We start from the raw sequence: 24,546 nt of genomic DNA, 5'->3' as shown, positions 1-24,546 counted from the left end.
AACCCCGGTTGATGATGAGTTGCACAAGTCAACAGAAATATAGAAATTAATATTTGATGTAACAAATAAAAATCTTAATTCAGTTAAGTATGCATTTCAGAGAACATTTAGAGTCACAACACACTTATCTCGTATTTATTTCTAATAAAAATGTCACTCAAACCCTTATCTACAACTTTTGTATCTTTGTTTCTTACCTCATTGTGGATGTGGCATAGACGAGTTTTCAATGGTTGTAAAATTTAGTGTGTATTTTCTTCTTTATTTGGCTTTCCCAATTTAACCGACACTGAGGAGTGTTTCGGTAAAAATCAAATGGAAAAGTTAACAGAATTAAGCTGACTGTTGTCTAGTATCTTATATTGAACACCTCAGAAAAGTATTTGTTGTCTATTCGTCGCAGTCCCTTGAAGCAGTTAATTATAACATAAATATATTTAACAATAATATGCGAATGAGAATAAAACCATAATAAGAGTACAATACAAGCCTGCTGACAACATCGATTCAAAGACTTGTAGAATATTAAAGCACGCGTGACATGACTATTTCACTCAGTCACTTCCAGACCGTCATACAAACGAGTATAACTTTCAGTATCTATACATTTGTATAGTATCATAGCATTTCACTTGACGAATTATCTTTTATGCACCAATCTATGACGTCGGTTTATCTTCGGGTATCCTGGCTCGCTTGTAGCAGGTAATTGGGGCCTTAAGTTCAGAGCTCTTAGAATAACTTACGACGAAATCTTTATGAGCATTACTTGATATGCTGTCAGTACTTAACCACCAGTGGCGAAGGGTAACCGTTGGAACGAGGTAGGCTATGGATATCAGAGAAAAATAACACACTTGTCAGGTATACTTACGGGGAATAAGAATATGATACGATATTACTAATGATGCATAGGTACACACTAATGATAACGACACACTAATTCGATGAAATTTCAATAATTCACCGACGACATAAAATTGAGCGATGAGTTTAAATTATGTATTTTCCTAAATCTTTATACTTACACATCAAAAATCATTGGATACAATTATTTTTAATTTTTAAAAAACTATACTTATTTATTAAATTATCTAATTATTAATTATTTTCATAATATATTTTAAGCTTACGCATTAGAGCCTATCGTTTTGTAGATATACACCAGACATTCCAAGGTCACGTGACATAAAGTCCATATTATAAAAAACTATCATTATTACCGAAAAATAATTTGACAAATGTCACACTATTGCATATTTTTTAAACGTGCTGTAATATGTATTTATTTATAATATATTTCTACTTTCCTACATGCGACAGATGTCGTTGGTAAATAAAATTATTTTTATTGAAAGGTATCTGTACGCCAATATGCATTTTAAAAAAAACATGGATTTAAGGTGCTGTCTATCCAGAAAAATCTTCTCAACTACCAATGCTCAGCATTACTGACCCTCATTAAGGCTTATAAGACTGCTTCTACCAACACATTGTCTGTCCTTTCTGAAGTGCTTACGTTAGCCGAGTCTTACATAAAAACTCGTCTCAAATTTGTCGATCAATGGACGACTGGGCTTAGACTCACACATTCAGGCCCGTGGTTTCACGACCACTTTGTTCGGAGGTTTGAGAGCAGAAATTGGCGGTATATATCACCGCATCTGGATCTTGGATTTATGGGCCGGTGCGCTCGAAGATAACGTATGCCAACGCATTGTGTTAATGACAGGGACGATGGACATCATCTTCCAAGGGCAGAAAAACGCATTAATTTTTTTCTAAATATAAAGGGTCACATGGAAATAAACAGATTGAATCCAGACCATTGGATTTCTCAGTTATTAACTAGAAACGGTGATTTGGCCACCACACTCTTTCTTTGTCAGCTCTAACAGTTTATATTTTGGTATTAATAATGAACCTTGGATTTTTCGACAAATTTTACAGCGAAATAAGTAGTCTAATATTTTATTCTATTAATAATAAGTTTTTAATAAATTAATGTTTTTATATCATGCATATTATGTAATATCTAAGAATAATTCAGACGTGCGGTGCATCTACAGCTTCTATGAACCGCACGCCACTGCCACCTTTACTATTATTCCGTAAGTACTTATTAATTAATTTATCCACAATATTATTATTAAATTCCTGCCTTGAAGTGTTAATAATATTGTATTTTAAGATGAAAAGTTTGAGCGGCACTGTATTTTAACGCAAAGTCAAATAAAGTTTGAAAGTATCCAAATACTTATAATATAATACGTCCTGTTGAACGAATTAATTTTCCGTTTACTACAACATTTAAATATGCATAATAAATAATATAGACGTGTTGCAATATTACTATTGTAGAAAATGCAGAAAAATTGTTTGTGATTACTAGTTGCTGTATCTACAATAATAAGGTCCGTGTTTAATTCCTTATTTATATATCAGAAACAATAGTGAGTAATTATTTATATTATTTAAATGATATAACTGTTTTCATGTTATGTATATGTTCATATTAAATATTATAATAAAACAAAACATTGATTGGTAATTAAAAATCATTAAAAAATAACGTCCTTGACTCGTTTAGTCCACATATAATATTATGGTGTTGCATTTTTATGCTGAAGAATTAATACATTAATGAATTTGCCATTTTCTTTGTACATGACGTATAAAAACATTTATATCGGGCTATTTTCACTACGTAATATGAAATTGATAATATTTTATAATATGACACGTATTTCGTTAACTGGACAAATTTAATAACCCCTGGACAAAAACAGCTTTGTTAAAAATAACCTTCCGGTATTAAAACCTAATATAAAAATAAAAACATTTGAAATTTAAAAAATTACCTGACACAACAAATTAGAAACAAAAAAAAATATTTGACATAATAAATTGAAAAAATAATTCTCAATATTTATTTTTAAATGAACTTAATATTTTTTACATATTTTAAACAGAAATTTTTTTGTCAGATCTCAATAATTTAAAAGTGATTATTTTTTCCCTCTATCTTTAAGGCGTGCATAATAATATAGGTGTTAAACCATATTAAATATTTATTTCCTCAAATTTATTTATTCGTTTCAGTGTTTTTTTTTTGTATTCAGTGTTTATTGTATCAAACAAATATTACGTAATGAATTTAAATTTTGTACGGAGTTTATATAGGGTTATTCGAGAGATTTTCGTCAATGAGTTAGTTATCCTAGAAGTGTGATAGTATCTATTGTCTAAGAATGAGATTTATTTGTACAATTACCGTTAATAATTTTTAGCATACGTATAATAATATAATACTAAAACTATTTTTCTACGCAACGAATAATTCAAAATATTTAAGAATGCAACATACTCAACATAAATAATTTGCAAACATATCGTAGAATTATATAATCTCTAGAAAAAATATTTTTGAAAAAACTTCGACACCCATAAACAACAGAAAAATAACGAAATTCAGAAAACGCTTCAGTCAGAATTATAAAAACCATTAGTTAATTTCGTCATAATCAGATAGAAACCCATACGGGCGCGAGTCCGAGGGGCGCGGGTTCGAGTCCCGCTGGGTAAAGAATTTTAAAGACGTCTTGACAGTTAACACCATTAAATTGTACCACATATACAATTCACAACTTAGGGAATTACAAATAATAATATAATTTATTTATGAGTTGTAAATAATATTACGATTTCATTTAACCTATACAATAGATGGATGAACAAATAGGTACACGAAAATACATAATTACATAGTTTAAATTTTGGTATTGAGACTTTATTTTATTGTATAATATTGTTTAGGTTTATTATTATTATTATTTTCTTCTCTTGGGAGAGTAAAATTTGTTATAATATAAATCTCATGTTATGAACGTCCTGAATATTAGACTTGTTATGTTCACAATGTTTTGTTTTCTTAAATAAATAGTAAAAATTACTACGTGGACGAAATACGTGTGATTAATAATATAATTTATAAAATTAAGTTTAAATCTAGTTTTTTTTATTGAAGCCTAAAGATACCTACACGAGATGTAAAAATAAAGCATTCTTCGTTGAATGAGTATATTTAATATTTTATGAAAAAAACAACTTTACTGTTATTACCTACCTGAAATGTGGAATAAGAGAAGAATAGGGCTTTTCATATTTTCTATAACAAAATAATTGAAAGGAATGGCTAGTGATGGTTGCTAGGCAAGAAATACGATAACAAATATTTTGCTAGTTGCTAGGAAACCCATAGTAACCAAATCGTTTATTAGAATATTGCTTTGATGTTTAGATTATTAACATTTAAGAGATATGGTGGAATTCAAATTTTAAGAATTGAAACATCGCTATATTTTAAAAGAAATGAAAAAATTGTGATATATTGTTTTTTGAAATATACTAGCGACTACCCAGCATGCTTTGCAATGTCACTCAAAGAAAGAAAGTGTTTGTGTTTTAGTTCGGTTTATTGAAGTGCTTTCGGATACACAATAATTATGTTTTGTTTTTCCGTCTGATGCATACACGAATAAATCAGGTTTTTCAACGCGTGAGCAGGCCACAAACAGCTGTCCATAGGATAAGCATGGATTTTCCAAATTTGGTATAGGAACGCATACGAATAGAAGATAGAATAGAAGAAGAAGTTACTTGTACTAATTCAGAAACCTTTGCAGACGTGCGCACAACAACTCACCAAAGATTCATTGCAATCGGATGAATGGTATAGAAACCATACGAATAGAAAATCGAATAGAAGAAGATGAAGAAGTTGATTGTACTAATTCAGAAACCTTTGCGGGCGTGCGCACAACAACTCACCAAAGATTCATTGCAATCGGATGAATGGTATAGGAACCATACGAATAAAAGGAAATAGAATGAAGAATAAGAAGAAAAATATGGTTTTTCTAGAAGAAGATAGAATGAGGAAGATAGAATAGAAGAAGAAGATGATTGTACTAATTCAGAAACCTTTGCGGGTGTGCACACAATAACTCACCAAAGTTTCATCGCAATCGGATGAATGGTATAGGAACGCATACGGGACAGACAGACAGACAGACAAACAAACATTCATTTATATAGATATATATATATATATAGATTGTACTAAATACAAGGTTACTTAACTTATTGTTTTCAGAACTGCATTTAAACTACGCCCAGAATATTTCTAATCATTCAAAATGGAGACTGTAACGGAAGCAATAGTTGACGGGAAAAAACTGGAATATCTAGTGTTTTCTGTGGCGGACTACATTCTGTTTGGTGGCATGCTGCTTTTATCATCACTGATTGGAGTATATTTTGCATTTTACAAGAACCAGAATACAGCTGATGAATATCTGCTGGGAGGGAAGCAGATGAAGGTGTTCCCAGTGGCAGTCTCTCTGGCGGCAAGGTAAAACACAGATAATTAGTTTCTTAATCAGTAAGTTATTTACTATTTTTTTTATACTTCTTTTGGGGTGTTTAGTCGACAGTGAAATTGAGAGTTATGAAAGTGCGCGACAGTATGAAGTTAGCTGCGAATCAGTCAGCTGTATACAAACGCAAGTTTGATAGTAGAATTATTGTTCTGGGGCCTTAATTTTGTACATTTTTAAAAGTATCTCCAAGTGAAATTTATTAATTAATTTTATTTTGTTTTTTGCAGCTGGGTGTCGGCTATAACTCTCTTGGGAATGCCTGCAGAAGTTTATATATATGGAGGTCAATACATGGTGTCATGTTTTGCATCGTTGCTGATGTCAGTTGTCATTGGCAAAGTATATCTACCAGGTGAAACGATTTATATTCCTCCAACATAATTTAACAATTACTACAAAAAAATGTTGCATCTCAACTTAATGACACGTGTTTTTTTTAATTTCTACAAATTACTGTGCCAAACGCCAGTTGAAGAAAAAGTCATTTGGTCTCGTTGCTTTTCTGCCATCTGCAGTGTGTATACCATAGCCCCTACAGGGGGGGGGGGCTGACAGGGCTCTAGCCTGCAGGCTTGGGCTTAAGGGCGGCCCGGCGTGGTGGGTTAACCAGTTAAGTGAAATAGATAAACACAGTCTACAAATTTACTCTAACTTAACTTACTAACTAAAATTTTACTTAAACAATATTAACATAAAATAATTACAAGATAGAAAGAACTTTTTATATACAATGTTTTTAAATTTTCTATTCAATTATTATACTCAATATGCTCAAACTTGTAGGTACTTGATATGAAGTAAATAAAAAACAAACAAACAAACAATAATAAATAATTGAATAAAACGCAATTTTTTTGTAGTACTTATTCTACTTTTAATCAATAGATTAGGACCTGCTTCGTCCACCTCAGAGGGACATTTTCAACCCTCCCCTCTTTCTCCTTCCTTTCCTTTTCCCTCTGAGGTGGACGAAACCGGTCCTAATCTATTGATTAAAAATGGAATAAGTACTACAAAAAATTGCGTTTTATTAAATAAAAACAACAATACAATGAAGTTCCACCATGAATTGACAGTTAACAAAAAAAATAAATATAGAATACTGAAATGTCATTTTGATTTCCATAGTAACGCACGTATATATTAATAATTTAGTTGCTAGGACCACCCCCTTAGCAACCAATAATAGTGAATTGGATTACGGATTTTTTTTCCGAAATAACTTTTCATACAAAACAGAATTAACTGAAAATGAATTCAATTCTACTTAAAGATGGCTAAAGAATGCATTGGCATCGCGTTCTGATATATTCTAAAAGTTTCAAATGTCTAGCTAGTCGGGAAGTTGGTTAAAAATCGATTACAAGATTTGTACTGGATAAACAACCACCGGACAAATAAGAATACGAGCTAATAAAAACGTTGTAAAATATGTAGCTGTGTGATGCATTTAGAAGTTTAACAGGCATTTTACATACGAGATTGCTAAATATGATACTAAACATAATTTGTGACGCGTAGAATTTTATTTGATAATTATTTTAGTCTGTTATTTCCTGTAGAAAGTGGGTATTTATCTCATATGGTGAAGGGTCGCATATTACTTGGTGACCACAATATTGTCGCGATTACTGCTCCATAATTTATGATGCTTAGTACCGACAACTCAATAATTCAAATGAATTTTTGGTACAGGTCGGTTATGAGGAATACAGCGGCAAACACATTTTGAAAATAGCCGATATACTGGATTATTTGTTAGATTAACCTAACCAAACCTTACCCAACCTAACCTAACCTAAACTAATCCAAACTAACAAATAATCAAGTATATCGGGTATTTTAAAAATGTGTTTTCCGCTGTATTCCTCATAACTGAACTGTACCGAATTTTTTAATAAACCATTTATTTTATTCAATGAATAATTCACAAGAATTTGAAGAACATTCCAGATATTGAACGTACGTAACTTGAAAACACCTCAGATATATACTCAGTAGGAAAAATCATATTTGAAAAAATACGATAGTCGACGGTATTTGAACCCATATAACCGTATGTGTTGCGCCAATCTGTGCATTGATTAATTATGCTACGAGCCTCCTATCTAATTAAGACAATTTAAACTAGTAGGTCATACATGAAATGCTTATCAAATTGCGTGATTATTGACTATCGGTTTTTGTGTATTAAATCAAGGAATATTAATTATTTTAATTACTAACCGACGCCCGGCCCTCGCCAAATAGTTTTAGTTATAACGTCTACTTGAACTTGCTTATAATTTTTAATAAACCATGTCTTTTATTCAATGATTAATTCACGAGATTTTAAGAATGTAACATTCCATATATTGAACATATATAACTTGAAAACACCTTAGATATACGGGGCGTCGGGTCGTTCCCGTCGAGTTTAATAATTTTTTCAATATGATTTTATCTAATGGGTGTTTGTCTGAGGTGTTTTCAAGACGTTATGTATATTCAATATACGGAATGTAACATTCTCAAAATCTTGTGAATTATTCATTGAATAAAAGAAATGGTTTATTAAAAATTGTTAGCACGTTCAAGTAGACGTTATAACTAAAATATTTGGCGAGAGCCGGGCGTCGGTTAGTAATTAAGGTAATTAATATTCATTGATTTAATACACAAAAACCGATAGTCAATAATAACGCAATTTGATTCATGTATGACCTACTAGTTTAAATTTTCGTAATTAAATAGGAGGCTCGTAACATAATTAGTTAATGCACAGATTGGCGCGACACCAATGGTTATACGGGTTCAAATCCCGTCGAGTTTAGTATTTTTTTCACATACGATTTTTTTTAGTCCGTATATACAGGTATATAATATCTGAGGTGTTTTTAAGTTATGTATGTTCAAATGAATTTATTTAAAAATTCAGAAATTGTGAAAAAATACATGGAATACCCTGAATTTTACCGCGGAATACCATTTTACGAACACTACCATAGGACATTAATCACACTGCCATTAACATAACGTCGCTATAAGATTGGTTTCCGAATATCCGTTTTTGTCGAAATCGACTTCTTAATGCAGAATGTTTTTTTGTATCTAATTGGACGAGAACCATCCCTTTCTTTAAATTACTTTGTAATGGTAATGAATACATCATTCATATGCTGTAAAAATAACAATTTAAATATCTCCATGTTTTTAAATTTAGGATTATGAATTTTTTTTAACGTCTCCTGAACATTTAGTCTATTCGGGAAACCAATTCTACAGCGACGATAAGTGATATGTAGATGGGCCCACCAAACATCCTGGCTTGGGGCTCCGCTTAAGGTTGCGGGGGCCTTGGGTATACAATAAATATATTTGTAAAATTTTCGTACATACTATAATGCTGGATGATACCTAGACAAGGACTTGTGCCATGTGACTTATTTTTATATTAATTTTCAGTTTTCTATAATCTCCAGCTGACGTCGAGTTTCGAATATCTGGAATTGCGTTTTGGAAAAAAAGTCCGCATGGTATCGTCGTTTATTTGCCTCGTTGGCTTCATAATCAACATACCGGTTGTCATGTACGTCCCAGCTTTGGCTTTTAATCTTGGTAAGTAAGTTTATCACCAAACTAAAAATAAAATAATACATCAAACATACTTACCAAACACAACTAATAATGTGAAATTTAAAAATAATTTGCGTTCAATAATGCTTCGGCTAATGTGATGATCGCATAAATAAAATCGCCACTTTATACGATGATCGCATTAAATCAAATTAAATGTGTATATTCAAATGACAGTAATTTTACTTGTGTATGGCTGTGAGACATGTTATCTTACTAAGCTTCTGAATCTTAGGGGTGCTACAAAAGTGACATACGTGCTGCAAAGTGGCGCGAACTTGTGCTTACTCTATGCCCCAATGCTGGGTCGTGACTAGGGTTGGGTATTTTCCGAGAAAATCTCAACCTCGAGATTCTGCATTTCCCGAAATGATGAAATTTTGAATTCTCGAGAATCGGGATTTCCAGAAAAAAAATCTCGAGGTATCGGGAAATTTAAAAAAAAGCCTGTAAAAATCCAAAAATCAGTGTAAAAACAGACAAATTAAAAAAAAAATATGATTTTTTTTTATTCATGTAAAAAGACAAATAGATAGAAGTAGGAGAACAACAATAATTCAAAACATTACTTATTAAAATAGAATTTCAAAAATACAAACTGTCAATCGCTGTATTTGACAATCGCGTACGCTTTTGAGACACAAAATTGTCCGATATTGCAAAAATTGCGCTCATTTTGAGTCGATGTTGGCTTACTTGTATTTAATGTCCCGATCAGTCTTTAAACGTTTTGTGTTTTCTGTCCACTTTTTTCATAAGAAAATCGTTTCTTCAATTAATATTATTGATAATAAAGAAATCCCGAATCCCGAGAGAAGATTCTCGAGATCCGGGATTTCCCGAAATGTTAAAAATTTAAATTCTCGAGATTCAGGATGGAAAATCTCGAAAAATTCTCGAGAATTCCCGTTGGGAAATTCCCGAAACCCAACTCTAGTCGTGTAAGGGTGAAAGAAGAACAAGAAGAAGATCGCAGCCTACTATATCATGTAATGATTATAAAAGATATTGTATAAAAAGTGTTTCTTTTTTAGTGAGCGGTATTGACTTGAAATACGTCACCCCAGCCGTATGCCTCATATGCATTTTCTACACGGCAATTGGCGGGTTAAGAGCTGTTGTATGGACGGATACAATCCAATTTGTCATGATGAATGCATCAATATTCGCAATTCTAATTCTTGGCACTATAAACGAAGGGGGATTAAGTAAAATTTGGACTCTGGCTGAAGATTCGGGAAGAACACAATTTTTCGAGTAAGTATAATAATTTATGTAGCTTGTCAAAACATGTTTCGAAGGTAACTCAAGTATATTATTTTTTTGAGAGAAAATATATGTTTATAATTAATTTGAAAACACACGTTAAAAATGTTTAAAAACTAAAAAAAAGCTTTTTGAAAAAAATACGACACCTAGCGGAATTCAAATCTTTGCCCATGTATACTGACCGCTAAGCTACGTGTGTCCAATCTAATTGCGATGGAATTAACTAAAGTTTTTAGAAATCTCACTAAAGCGTTTTCTAAATTTTGTTATTAGTTGACAGTCGGCTTTTGTATTTTAAAGAAAAATATTCAATTATCTTGATTACTGACCGGTTTCAGGTATTCTCCAAATTTTTGTTATAACGCACTTGCACTTGCTAATAATTTAATAAACTATTTTTTGAACAAACGTAATCTCTTTTAAAATATTAAGATTGAACCTGCATCTCTCGGGTATTGCGCCCATGTAGGTATGTATATAGAACCACTAAGCTTAAGGAGTCATATTTAATTGTGACAAATTTTAACTAATGGCTTTTAATAATCAATGAAGTGCTTTCCAAATTGAGCTACTATTGGCGATCGGCTTTTGTATTTTAGATCAAAGTAGGTATTACTTTAATTACTAACCGACGTCACGGATCACTCCAAGATTGTTTGTCGTAACTTGCTAATAATTTTTAATTAACTATTTTTTTTTCAACGATTTCACAAGATTTAAGAATGTAACATTCTAATTAGTTACCTAGTCTAAGAGAAATATACCTACCCAAGTAGGGTGTTCAGCAAATATTTAATCGTATTTTATAATAATAATTATTTATATGTTTTGTGATTATTATCGATCTATCACCCGTATAAAAAGTATTAGCCCAATGGTAACTGGCATATTAAATTATTTCTCTCCTCTCTTTTGAGGTTAACATTTTTGACTTCTTTTATTGGGAACATAATATCAATAATTCATTATTAAGTAAATTAAATTGAAGGTAGACATAAGCATCGTTTAGTTTTACATATAAAAGAAACAATATTTAGTAAATTTGTATATATATTATTATTAATGCTATAAAATGGCATGAGCCAATATTTATGTTAAATAATATTGTTAATCCATTTAATTGAGTGACCTATGTTATTTTTATACCATATTGTGCATTATAACATGAAAAATGAACAGCTAGAAGAAAGCTTAAGAAGAAGCTAATAGATTTTTAATTTTTTTTTTAATTTTAAGATAAACTTTCGGAAAATCGAATTTCAATATTGGGCCATACCTAAAATAAAATTTGATATAAATAAAAAGGATTTCAAGTTATACACGTTTATATTTTTATAAAAATCGATGTTTTTTAAAATAAATATAAAAAATACTAAAACGATGAATTTGACAAAAATCTAAGAAACGAAAAACTGAAAACTTAATAAACTAAATTTTAATAATAAATATAACCATAAAATATAATGTTATAATAAGATGTGAACCTTCAACGAATTCACATTTTATAACATTTTTTTTACAATTGTAAGTTTACCTTTAAATTAAAAAATAAATAAAAAATCTTTTTAATGTTTTCAGATACATAATATTTATTAATTAATATAGTTGAAATTGTAAATTATCAAAAAAAATCTCAAATTGCAAGCGTCGTATTTTTCCGCTAGGTTCTCTGCTGGCATGCCTCTCCCCCTTAAGAGGAGGGTAATACATCTCGACTAAATTAAACCATAATATATAATTTATTCTTTTTAGTATGGACCCAAGCATATACAAACGTTCAACGTTTTGGTCGGTGACCGTTGGAATGAGTTTGGGGTGGATTTCTGGAATGGGAGTCAATCAAATGTGTATTCAAAGATTTCTCTCAGTACCTTCACTGGCAGATGCAAACAAGTAAGTATACTAATATTTATTAATACTTACTGTTTTAACTTTCATCAACATTCATCACATTCTCTTACTAAATGATGATGATTTCACTAATACAAGGTGTTCTCCGGAAAGGTTTACTATTTTGTTTGTAACAGAAAAGTGGAAGCCTCAGATACCATTGAGAATGTCAAAGCCAAAATCCAAGATAAGGAGAGAATCCCCCCAGACCAGCAGAGATTGATCTTTGCTGGAAAGCTGTTGGAATATGGACGCACACTGTCAGACTACAACATCCAAAAAGAATCAACCCTCCATTTGGTAATCCGTCTTCGTGGTGGATCACATTTACAATTTAAATTCTACTTTACTGTTTCAAACCAATGTGTTTTAATCGTAAAAACATTTGGTAAATGTGCCGCAGAGTTGGACATGAGATTTTACAACTTTCTTTTTAGACCAAACCAAACATAACCTAACCTAATATAACCAACCCCAACCTAATATTACCTCATATAAGCTTAGTTTGTGATAATGGTGTATCAAAATGTATGAAAATTTCAAATTTTCAATTAACGATTATTGGATCGAAAAGCCGATGCGCCGACAGAAAAAGGTATTTATTATAATTGTTGAGGGGTAGGGGTTTAAGTAGGGTGTTGATTTACACTTTTCCACTTATTAAAAACACTGATTCAGGGACATTAAGTATATTTCGCTTGACAAGTAACAATTAATTACTAACAAAATATTTTGTAAACGCATGCTTTGGCGCGAAAAAGGTAGCAAATCGTATTTAGAGGCAACATAAGAGGCTCAAGGGTAGGTTACCGACTGACCGTACCCACTCTCGACCGTTCGTCCGCCCAGAAACAGATAACGTTAACTTTCTTTTTCTTTGTTTCGCTGTGCATCATGGTCTAGCCTTGACTCATTTACAATAAATTACAATAATATCATTATATTCCCAACTCTGTCGATTGGAGGATTGGGATGGGGATTAAGGCATTATGATAATATAATAAATATTATTTGGTATCATTGTCTACATGGAATAAACTGTTTTCGTAAAAAAAAATATAAATGCTCGTGTCCACCTCTGCGGCACAATTACCAAACATTTTATCAAAATCAATCATCTATTATTATTGTGCCGACTAGAAAATGATGTAAAATTTTGGGTGGAAATAATGTGCTATCAAAACCCACTATGTTATATCATTTAGTGAATGACTTTGAAGAAAGAGGCTCTATAGCAGATAATTATAGGTCAAATTATTCATAAGTCATCTTTTCATCCATTAATAAATGTGACTTTATGATGCGCTAAGTAAACATTAAATGGGTATAGTGGAAATTTACATTTTTGCTAATAATATAACATAAAACATTATATATTTAAAAATATTTGTAAATAATTGTTCGAGCTAAAGTTACATGATATAAGTAGTGTAGGGTTATGTGGTATTTTAATGTCATCCCTGGAAGAATTTTAGTGTTACTAATCAATCTCATTATTTATTTGAGGTTCAGATGTTTCCCAGCCATATAAATGGTCAGGAAAACGTCGGTAAGGATCACGACGTCAGGTCACCACTTTAGGGTGATGGTGTAGAGGTTGAAAGACTGGTTGGAAGGTGCTCGAATGAAATGAGGAGAGTTTATTTTACTGTTAGAATAAGTACAATGAGAGGTGCAACGGTGGAACAGTGTGAAGTAATACACGGTGAGGGATACTCAGTCCGAGGCGCTATGATAGAGAGCATATGTTCCATCAATTATAATTCGCTATTTATTGAAATGAATATTCAATAAAATGCAAAAAGTCATTATTGCTGTATGTCACGATTGAAGAATGTGCTGACTGTAGATGAAATGACATGCGATAATTGGGTAATGCTCTGACTGTCTCGGCGTTTGCTGCCAAGGCCTGGGGTTGTTTACACCCACATTTATCTTAAATTGCTTGTTGTGTTTTAGGGTGCTGTACATCTACTGTTTTTCTGTTACCTTAATAAAAGCATTGTGTCTGTTTGCTGGTTACATCATGTATGCCAGATACAGTGGATGTGATCCTCTATCAATAGGCGTAATTAATAAGGTCGATCAGGTGTGTATCTACTCAATTTAAAATAAACAAATAATTGATAACTCTAGTGTATATTTTCCGATACTAATTCTAAGGCCTAAGGCAATAGTGCACAATCCCCAATACCATTTTTTCCATCACAGACTAAATGGAATATGCAAAAAATCATAGCATATCCTAACAATTACCTAGATAATGTGTGACTTATTAATTTATTTAATTATAGCCTTTAGAGTTAATTTATTATCAAAACAAAAAAAAATAACAGATCATTTTATCTGCGCTGTAATTAGATTCATATTGTCATTGACATATCCTCGTTTGCGGCGCATATAACAATGCATTTATACGTAAAGTCGAGATTAAAAAAACAATCAGTAGGTATGTACTTTGTCACTCTTTTTGAAGTTGTTATTTTGTGATTCTGTTTCTATATTTTACTAGTAAAGAGCTGGATATGTTTGTTTTAAGGTAAATAGTTTTCACGAAGTTAGCAGTTAATTAAAATAACTTTCTGTATATAGCAATAGATGTCCAGATTGACAATTTAGTTATTTTTTTATCGTGTCCGAGATCATAATATTATGGGCATCCACAGAGAGGAAGTTTGTATTAACAGATTCTTGCGTTTTACGAGAAATATAATATGTTAGCTACTTGCTCAACCTATTAGGTCTATACGCTGACTCAAAGCTGAAAAATAATATGTGTATTTTCCGGATCCAGGATTCAAACCTGGGATCCACGACAATATAAGCCGACACGTTAAGGCTTGAATTCACTAGGGGACAAATCGTGCAACATGACGCACAACATCTACGTCGATGTTTCGGGAACGAAGCCGCGGAACATGTTTCTTGTTCAAAATGCGGACACACTACGACGCAATGTCGCAGAACATTTCCTTGTACATACTTGTCGCCGAAACACGATAGCCGCCAAAGTGACTCTTATTGCAATATCATTAGAGCACATTTTTGTCTTTCAGGCCTTGTCATGCAATGTCTAGACAAATTTTATTATCCGTTTTACCAACTGGCGTCTTTTACCAGCCGTTGGAGCCAGTGGCACTTCACCTTTTTAAATGTATATATTTAATATATTTAATGAAATTGAGGACCTGCACAGAGTTGTTTGGATTATAACCAGAAGATATTATTTTATGATCTTTTTGCAGAATACACACTCCATAATAAGACAATCTGCTGTCAAAAAAGTTATATACTTAAATGTTTGTAAACTTATATCACTTAACAAATGCACGTTACAAACATTTGATACTCTACGCACGTCCTGAACTGCAAACATTGTCATCAATTTAAATGTAATCTGGGCAGTCCATATCATATAAATGTGCGAGATTTAATCAAAACAACATTCGCCGAGACCACACGGCGTTACTTTTAGTGAAACAAAATATTTATAAGTCCACACTTTCTTGTTTGTGCGTTTTCATACGTTTTCCATCCGTGAGAAATACAAAAAAGTGCACGTTTGTTTAAAATACTTGGTATGAATTGTTTTTATACAAATATTTGCATACAATTGATATGAAACTTTAAAACAGTGTTTAAATAATGTTTCTTTATTTACGAGGAGACTTATCTCTATTTGGGACTTGGCATAACACTTGATGGCGATTCCACAACGTTTTTATTGTAGGTGAATTTTTATTCATATAATAATTGACATAATGCAGGCATATTGAAAGATCTCGGATCGGAAGATAATGGATAGAACAAAAAATATCAAATTAAATAAAGGATATATTAATTTTCGAATATACAGGTCGATAATATTTTCTTTATTAACAAATTATGAATCAAAATAATTCATAAAAATTCGGCTACACACGCGTACGTTAACAAGTGTAAATTTAAAAATGTAATTTAAAACTGTTCATTTTATTATACACGCGAAGTTAAATATCGAAAATATTATGCAATTAAACATAAATAATACGTAGCCCGATAGTCACAAGATCAACAGTGATTTATATAATTCCCCACATAGAAGCCGGATTTTCTTTCATTTCATATTATGTAAAAATTCCGTATTTCACAAAAACAGTGAATTTTCAACATAAAAGATTAATATGAGAAAAAATGGTGAACTACTAAAAAAATAGTAATCGAAAACTTTGAAATGTTTAGTACCTAAATGTTAATGATAATATTATAATAAACATCCATATATTAAAAAATCGGGTAAAAGTTTATTACATATTATTTTTATTCAGAATTTCCATGATGTATAAAATAATAAAAGGTTTCGAAGCACTGAACACGTAAATACCTATGTGATTTGAAGAAAACATCTACATGCCATAATAATTTATTACGTTAATGACACGACGTCGCTGAAACAATTTTTGGCATTATTATTTATCTGTAAAAATAATTATGTAGACTGCAGAGAATAATATTTAAGTAGGTACTTATTTAATTTATGTTCTGCATAATTAAAAAAATACAGTGGAGCAGTATAATAATATGACTTCATATTTTTTAATAGTATAAACAAAGTGAATAACTTAATTATAGTATGTACCTACTCGCACGAAATTATGGTAGGTACAATATATGTATTCTGAAATTCTGTACCTTTTTGGTGTAGGTATTTTTAAATGTAGAAAAAGAACTTTTTTCCGATATTCAAAATTACAGTACTTTAAGTTATTAGCAGTCAATTAATAAGTAGGTAATAAGCTTTCTAAAATTAAAAATAGTAAATTTTATTTATTTTTCTGTAATGGATAGAACAAAAAATATCAAATTAAATAAAGGATATATTAATTTTCGAATATACAGGTCGATAATATTTTCTTTATTAACAAATTATGAATCAAAATAATTCATAAAAATCGAAATAAAAATTAACGTTTTTTTGCATTGATTTTTTTTCTCGGCAACAAAAATAATATAATTAACATAATTATTTTTCATCGTTAGAGTTTCGATATATTTTAATATTGTTATTAAATTAATTTTATTATTTCACCGTTTGTGTGAAAATTCATAAAAATTCCTTATCACGCAGTTTGGACCATACCATCGCACTTGCCAATTCCTACACACGAATGACGATGGGTTGCCCCCTTGCGCTCGCTCGTGGATCGTACATACGCAACATGTCGCGGATCACGTAGAAAAGCCTCGCTATGTTGCGTACAACGTATGGAACAGTTCGCAACGTTGGGGCAGCTCGTAGACTCAAAGCTGCGCGCCATGTCGCGAGACATTTTGTCCCCTAGTGAGTACAGGGCACAAGCGAAGCAACATCGTGAAACATGTCTCGCGTCACGTAGAAAAGCCGCATATGTTGCGTGCAACGATGGGCGACAGAGAGCAACGTTGCGCCGGCACGTAGACTCAATGTTGGGCGTCATGTTGCGATACATTTTGTCCCCTAGTGAATTCAAGGCTTTAATCACTCGTTAGTTAATAAAACTGCATATATTTAATATATAATGTTACAAGTGAATTCGTATACGAATATATATATTTATCACGTGGGCTAGTCTAGGCATTTATAAAATAATTGTACTGTAGGAATACATTTATCAACTACCTGTTAATTGCTTACTTACAATCATGGCCCCTAACAGGGAGGGGCTGACAAGGCTCTAGCTTAGAGGCCCAGGTTCAGGGGGGCCCGGCGTGGCGGGTCGACCACATAATTGAGATAAACACACATCTTAAATATGCCCTAATAGTAAAAAAAGTCGCCTGCGGCGCTATTTCACTTCGGGATTATTACCATTTTAAAATATAAGTATGGTTGTGCGATGCAATTTTTGGTTATTGTGTGTTGATACTCGACAACTCCATAATTAGATGTGTTAAAAATCGCTAAAAATACACTGAATTTTTATTGACCTCGAACACCATTTAGAAAACGCCACTGTAGAGCGTCAGACTGCCTTTAACCTTCGTGATAGGTAGGGGTCCCGCCAAAGATCCTGGCCTGGGGGCCCGCTTCAGGATGTGGGGGCCATGCTTACAATAATTAGGTGTATAATATTGACATGCATGTAGGTAATTTATTAAATTCAAATATACTTTCAGATTTTGCCATACTATGTGATGGATACAGCTCGAGGAATTTCTGGATTACCAGGTTTATTTATTGCTGGAGTGTTCAGTGCAGCGTTAAGGTACGTATCTTTTCATAAGCTGAATATTTAAGTTAAGGTAAATCATTGCAGAGAATAGAAACATTGAGAAAGTTCATAGTTATGAGGGTGACAAGAATGAAAAAGACATCACTATATCCGCAAGAAGACGAAGCTTATAAACATATTAGGATTTTTATAAAACTACATTTTTTATTCAAGAAATACCGAATAAGAATCTAAAATCTAAAAATCTTAAATCTAGTAAATTATTTGTTAAATAAAAAAATATTTTATTAAATTATTAGCAAGTGCAGGTACGTTAACACTAAAATTTGCGGAGATCCTGACGTAGGCGAAGAATCAAGGTAGATACTTAATACCTGTTATTAGAGTTGCTACTTCATAACTTTGCACTCCGGTTCTCGGATGAAAATGATGTAATATATTCTAAAATCATTTTTTTACATATATATTATCTGTTTATTTTCTTAATGTGAATATCATTTTTTAATCTAATTGTATACAAGGTAATCAGGCAAAGAGGCGTATCAGTGTAGTAAGAAGTGCAAAAAAAATTGCAAATTATAAAACACAATATACTCTTGTATCTTAATTCAACAGACAAAAATCGATAACCAATATTAACACAATTTGAGAAGGCCTCAAGTTGCATGAATATGAGTTAATTTCGTAGTAATTTGATAGGGTCAGGTGGCTAAATTGCTAAAGCACGTAGGCCGAAATCCGATGGATGTAGGTTCGAGTCCTGTCCAGGATCCTAGTTTATTACTACGTTTTTCTTAGCTCGTATTCTTGTTTGTCCGGTGGTTGTTTATCCAGTACAAATCTTGCAATCGATTTTTAGCTTCCCGACTAGCTAGACGTTTGAAATTTTTAGAATATACCAGAACACGATGCCAATGCATTCTTTTAATATTTTTAGCCATCTTTAAGTAGAATTGAATTCATTTTCAGTTAATTCTGTTTTGTATGAAAAGTTATTTTAATAATATATAAGTGCGTCACTATTTTAAAAGTTATTTCGGTAGAAATCCGTAATCCAATCCACTATTATTGGTTGCTAAGGGGGTGGTCCTAGCAACTAAATTATTAATATATACGTACGTTACTATGGAAATCAAAATGACATTTCAGTATTCTATATTTGTTTGTGTGTTTGTTTGTTGCAAAATAGCAAAAAAAATGATTTGTTGACAATTGCCTTATTTATTTGTCCTAAATTATTAATACATAGAATTGTCAAGTTTATAAGATTCAACAGAAAATTTAAAAACGTGGTATATAAAAAGTTCTTTTTATCTTGTAATTATTTTTCTAATGTGTAGGTAGGTATGTTTCTCAGGTGCTTCCAAAATCATTTATGTGTGTTCTATATATTTTGTGAATTGAATCAGTTCGATAGCGTGTAATAAAATGTGTCTTCGTAAAGTCGTGTTCTTCGCATATTCCCACAATTTCGTTTTTTTTAATGTATTAAATTGTGGACATTTAATTACAATTTTAAAATCCAATAAATATATTTATTTTTTATTTTTTACTTGTAGTGAACTTAAGAAAAATGAATTAAAGACGCTCACAAGACTTTTAAAAACAAAGAAATAGTATTAAAACAGTATATTAAGAAAAATAGATGCAGTGTTAGAAAAACAGTAGACAGAGTAAATACACAAACTATAAAGTAGATACAAGGAAGTACACCGAATGAGCCAAGTAGACCCTATTTTAAGAATTTATAAAACAACGCCCATCTATTATATACTCATCCTCACGTAGGTGAAATATGTCAACATCCAAGCAATTTATTTGAATAGAGTTATTGAACTTCCAATTGGCAACACCAATGGAAGGTTAGTTCTGCATCTTGGGAGAACAAACAACTAATGCTCCTGATACCTAAGATAGTTATCAGATGACATGCTGAGATAAATGCATCTTTATTTACATGCAATTTAATTTCACTAATGATATCTTGGTATATAATCATTTAAAAATATGAATAATAATATTAAATTCATTTAATATGACACAAATACTAATTGGCATTAATATTCTTAGAATGTCTATGAAATTTATAAAATGATTACTTATTCCAATTTCAGTACGATGTCTTCGCTGCTTCACACAGCCTGTGGTATTGTTTACAAAGACTTCATATCCATATGGATTCCAGGTGACTTTTCCGATCGTCACGCCAGTACCATCATGAAGTCTCTCGTCGTTATCTTAGGATCAATTTGCATGGTTATGGTATATTGGGTGGATAGACTTGGTAATATCCTGCAGCTCTCAATCAGTTTTAATGGAATCATCTCTGGATCACTCTTAGGGGTGTTTAGCATGGGCATGCTTCTCCCAAGAGCTAATTCTAAGGTAATACAATAACAATGTATTATTAATGATCATTAAAAATATTTATAATAGAGTATAGCTCTCAGTGGCGAAGGGTGGAGGTAGTCGTTGAGATCTTAGTCAGTCATAAGTATTATTTGTTGAGTATTTGTAAGACTACAATTATTTACAGATGGTGTTGGTTAGTTTTTAAAATTCAATTAAACCCTGTGAAAACTAAGCCATAATAGATAATAGTCAAATAAAACTCGTCTATGTATAACATGTCTAAAATTATGCAATTAATTAATAAGTAACTTTGAATATTTTATATATGGAATAATATTTTTTATCTTTTATAGTTTGGGTTAGGCAGAGCTTAAAGAATTAAAAAAAAATGAAACAATATATTTATAATATTGTGTATTCTTAATCCAACGAAAACAACTAAGTATGAATGAAAAAGTGTGCACAATTTTGTCGTATCGCCCAAAATATACCAAAACTATTATGGTTTGGTTTAGGCAGGGTTTAATTGTTATTTAAGAACTAACCAAAAATATCTATTAATTATAGTCTTAATTCAATAAAAACAAATACCTAGGTATGACTAACAAAGTTTAATGTGCACTATTCATGGCGGATCTTAACAGCCTACCTCCACCCTTCGCTACTGTACGATATCAATAATACTACGCCCTACTAAATTTTATAAACAAACCAATACCATCAACAAATTTCTATTCTTAGTTCATTGAATACATATAAGTATTACTGGCAAAGTTATCCCCACAGCTAACATCTACCTTTCACCGATGCGTTACACATCCTGATACATTAATACATACATAACGAACACGAACACAAACACAAACACGAAAATAATTTCGTGAATTTCAGGGGACAGTTATTGGAGCTTTGGTAAGCAGTATCTTCATGATCTGGATGTTCACCGGAAGTAACCAAGCTGAGGCCAACGGAATCTTGGTTCACCCGAAGAAACCACTCTCCATTGATGAATGTGATTTTAGTGGGAATGTTTCAAGAAAGATGGAGACTATGACGTGAGTTTAGATATTAATCACACCTTCTTCTTATTGTGCCATCCCCTAGCGGAGGTCGGCCACCATCAAGGCGATCTTATCTTTGTCGTCTGCTACCCGGAACAGTTCGGTGGAGCTGCACTCGTACCAATCACTGAGGTTCTTAAGCCACGAAATGCGGCGCTGTCCTCTGCTACGCTTCCCATTGATCTTTCCTTGAATGACAAGTTGGGGAATGCTGTATTTTTGTCCTCTCATAATGTGGCCGAGGTATTGTAGTTTCCTGGTTTTGATACTACGTAGAACTTCTCGGTCCTTCCCCGTTCGATTGAAAACATTTGTCACCCGGTCAGTCCAAGGAATTTTGAGGATCACAACTACTAATACGAAATTATACAGAAATGTTTGCAAAGCAGCTAGTAATTAAAAAAAATATAGATCATTCTAACTTGTTGTAAATAAACGATTACTTTTTTTAATGGTAGGTAATGCTAATACAAACTAATATTTAAAAAAAATGGTTTGCGTCTAAAATAGTAGTTTTATTCCATATAACTGAAGGAAAGTCTGTCACTCATCCGATGATATATGCTATCGGCATCATGCGTTCATATTAATCGTAAGTTTGTGATGTGTGTTTATCTCACTTATCTAGTCGACCCGCTACGCTGGACCCCCAGGCTAGAGCCCTGTCAGCCCCCGATGGTCTAGAGCAGCGGTTCTCAAACTTTTAAAAAAATTCCTGCGTGGCGGTCCCTTTAAAAATTCTCCGATGACTCGCGGACCCCTTTAATAAAAAAAGAAAATCTATATTATTTTAAAGAAATTGGGGGCGCCAAATACTTTGCACAAGGATCTCACATACCTACGGCGCGGCACTGCTTTTAGTGCTGTGAATAAAACATTTTTTTACAAACAATTATGTATTCAGAAAATATTACATGTTATGTGATTAAATTTAAATAACAATTTTTGTGGGATGGGTGCATCTGCTTTGTTTTGGCCAGTGCAACTCTTATATCATTTGTCGCGTATACCTAATCTATTTCGAGATTTTGTCTTGATAGTAAGTAGTGTAGAAAGAATCGTCTCACACTGATAGGTAGTTGCGAATGGAATCAGCACTCTTAGAGCCATCTTTGCAACATCAGGATAGGACTGTGACATTTCAATCCAAAAATTACTACAACACGTTTCACGGAAAACATGTTTTGCACCCCCAGCATTTATCAAATCAATAAAATATTCCTGAATTAAATTGTCCTCCAAAGGCAGTGATGGAAAGTTCAAATGGGTTATTGATAAAACGATGGTATTTTTCAAATTCTCGTAGGTCTGGGATAAATCCAAATCCAAAACCCAAGAATAATGTTACATGCTATAATTATAAAAATATGAATAGTATAAATATATGCGTTCGTTTTTCACGGTCCTACCGAAACCGCTTCGCAGTCCCCTAGGGGACCGCGGACCCCAGTTTAAAAACCACTTGTCTAGAGAAAAGACTTTCATTTACAACTCCACCGTGAGCATAATTTATAATAAATACAATTTTCTTCTTTATAGATACCCCGAAGAAGGCGCTGATGATTTACTATTTATCTACAGAATATCGGTAATGTGGTATTCATCAATAGGCACCATAATAACTTTGCTCATTGGAATACCGATCAGTTATTTGACAGAGGCACCTAGCGAGAAGCATATGAGGCCAGAATATTTTAGCCCAGTTATACACCGCTTTTTACCGAAATATATTATGGACAAAACGAGGGTTGGGAAGGTTGGAGAAAATACTGAATACAAACCCGTTGAAATAATAATGCAGGATCTGAAAGGGAAGATATTATTAAATGAGTGAACATATTAATTTAAGGTTACAATAAGATTTTATATTATAGAAATGTATTAAAACAATTACTAATATAAAAAAGCTTTTATAAAGATTATTATATTATATTTTCATGTTATCATTCAATTTATGTTACAAGGGTTTTTATTTCGTGTAACCAGCGATAGCCCGCGTTTATACATAATAGAGAAACCCACTTGCTCGATTTTTTATTTTTTTTTGAATCACTGAGGTAGACAGAAGGTGAATCTAGGAGTGCATCCTCTTTACCCGCATCCCAACTCACCACTCCACCGCTGCTATCAGAGCACTTAACCTATGCGTAATGAATTGGGCGTCTTTTTGTAAACAAGATCCAACATACGCGTCATGACGTAACATTATGAGAAAAATCAATATTTGAGAGAAAATTGATTTAAAAATACCTATGCTTTGTGATTATTTATTTTAAACGTCTGATGGATTACTTGAATAAAATTAAATAAGCACACATTATTTTAAATCAATCTTGACTCAAATATTGAATTTTCTCAGAATCCTTCACATTTGGGTTAAATCTTTTTTGCAGAAATACGTACAAGTGTTGTAAGTGCATTTCTAGACAACAGTTGGATATAGGCGCTCGACCCTTTTACCCTCACCTCATCAATCCACCGTTACTATCACGGTCACTTTACCTAGTTTATTATTATTTGACAAGTTTTATCTTTTTGTTTGGATTGGCGCCAAATTTCAGTGATATTCTGAGCCGCTCGCCGCGTTGCATCAAATCATCAAATCAAATCAAGCAAAAAAGCTGCTTCAAGAAACGGCAAATATATTCTTTATTACAGGTGGCAGATGCGGGCATTCAATACCTTCCGGGGACCACGGTAAACGAGGCCGGAAGAGATGAAGTTTTT

The 24,546-nt window shown here is 32.2% G+C and overlaps 1 protein-coding gene across 3 annotated transcripts; it reads left to right on the top strand.

Annotated features, from left to right (window-relative positions):
- The first annotated feature begins 2,262 nt into the window (after positions 1-2,262).
- LOC147063708 (sodium-coupled monocarboxylate transporter 2-like) lies at positions 2,263-23,770 on the top strand. 3 transcript variants are annotated; one of them, XM_085959915.1, is made up of 11 exons: positions 2,263-2,414; positions 5,156-5,413; positions 5,669-5,793; positions 8,886-9,038; positions 10,091-10,313; positions 12,078-12,218; positions 14,175-14,304; positions 18,351-18,439; positions 20,521-20,791; positions 21,650-21,813; positions 23,359-23,770. In XM_085959915.1, the coding sequence occupies exons 2-11, from the start codon at positions 5,199-5,201 to the stop codon at positions 23,651-23,653; spliced, it is 1,806 nt and encodes a 601-aa protein (XP_085816041.1). In that variant the 5' UTR covers positions 2,263-2,414; positions 5,156-5,198; the 3' UTR covers positions 23,654-23,770. The 3 variants fall into 3 exon arrangements, with proteins under 3 accessions (XP_085816041.1, XP_085816042.1, XP_085816043.1); XM_085959916.1 differs by having other exon boundaries at positions 2,263-2,453; XM_085959917.1 differs by lacking the exon at positions 21,650-21,813 and having other exon boundaries at positions 23,359-23,513.
- The last annotated feature ends 776 nt before the right edge of the window (positions 23,771-24,546 follow it).

Source organism: Rhyacophila brunnea, unplaced genomic scaffold, assembly GCF_057557595.1.
Source record: "Rhyacophila brunnea isolate RB1 unplaced genomic scaffold, BYU_Rbru_1.0 scaffold_9, whole genome shotgun sequence".
Lineage (NCBI taxonomy): Eukaryota > Metazoa > Arthropoda > Insecta > Trichoptera > Rhyacophilidae > Rhyacophila > Rhyacophila brunnea.
Note: the sequence above shows the minus strand (reverse complement) of the source record. Positions and strands in the feature narration are given on the sequence as shown.

Coding starts and splice junctions, on each gene's coding strand:
- LOC147063708 (XM_085959915.1), top strand. CDS start 5,199: ATGGAGACTGTAACGGAAGCAATAGTTGACGGGAAAAAACTGGAATAT. Junction 12,219..14,174: donor TCACTGGCAGATGCAAACAA/GTAAGTATACTA, acceptor GTTGTGTTTTAG/GGTGCTGTACATCTACTGTT. Junction 14,305..18,350: donor TAATTAATAAGGTCGATCAG/GTGTGTATCTAC, acceptor ATATACTTTCAG/ATTTTGCCATACTATGTGAT.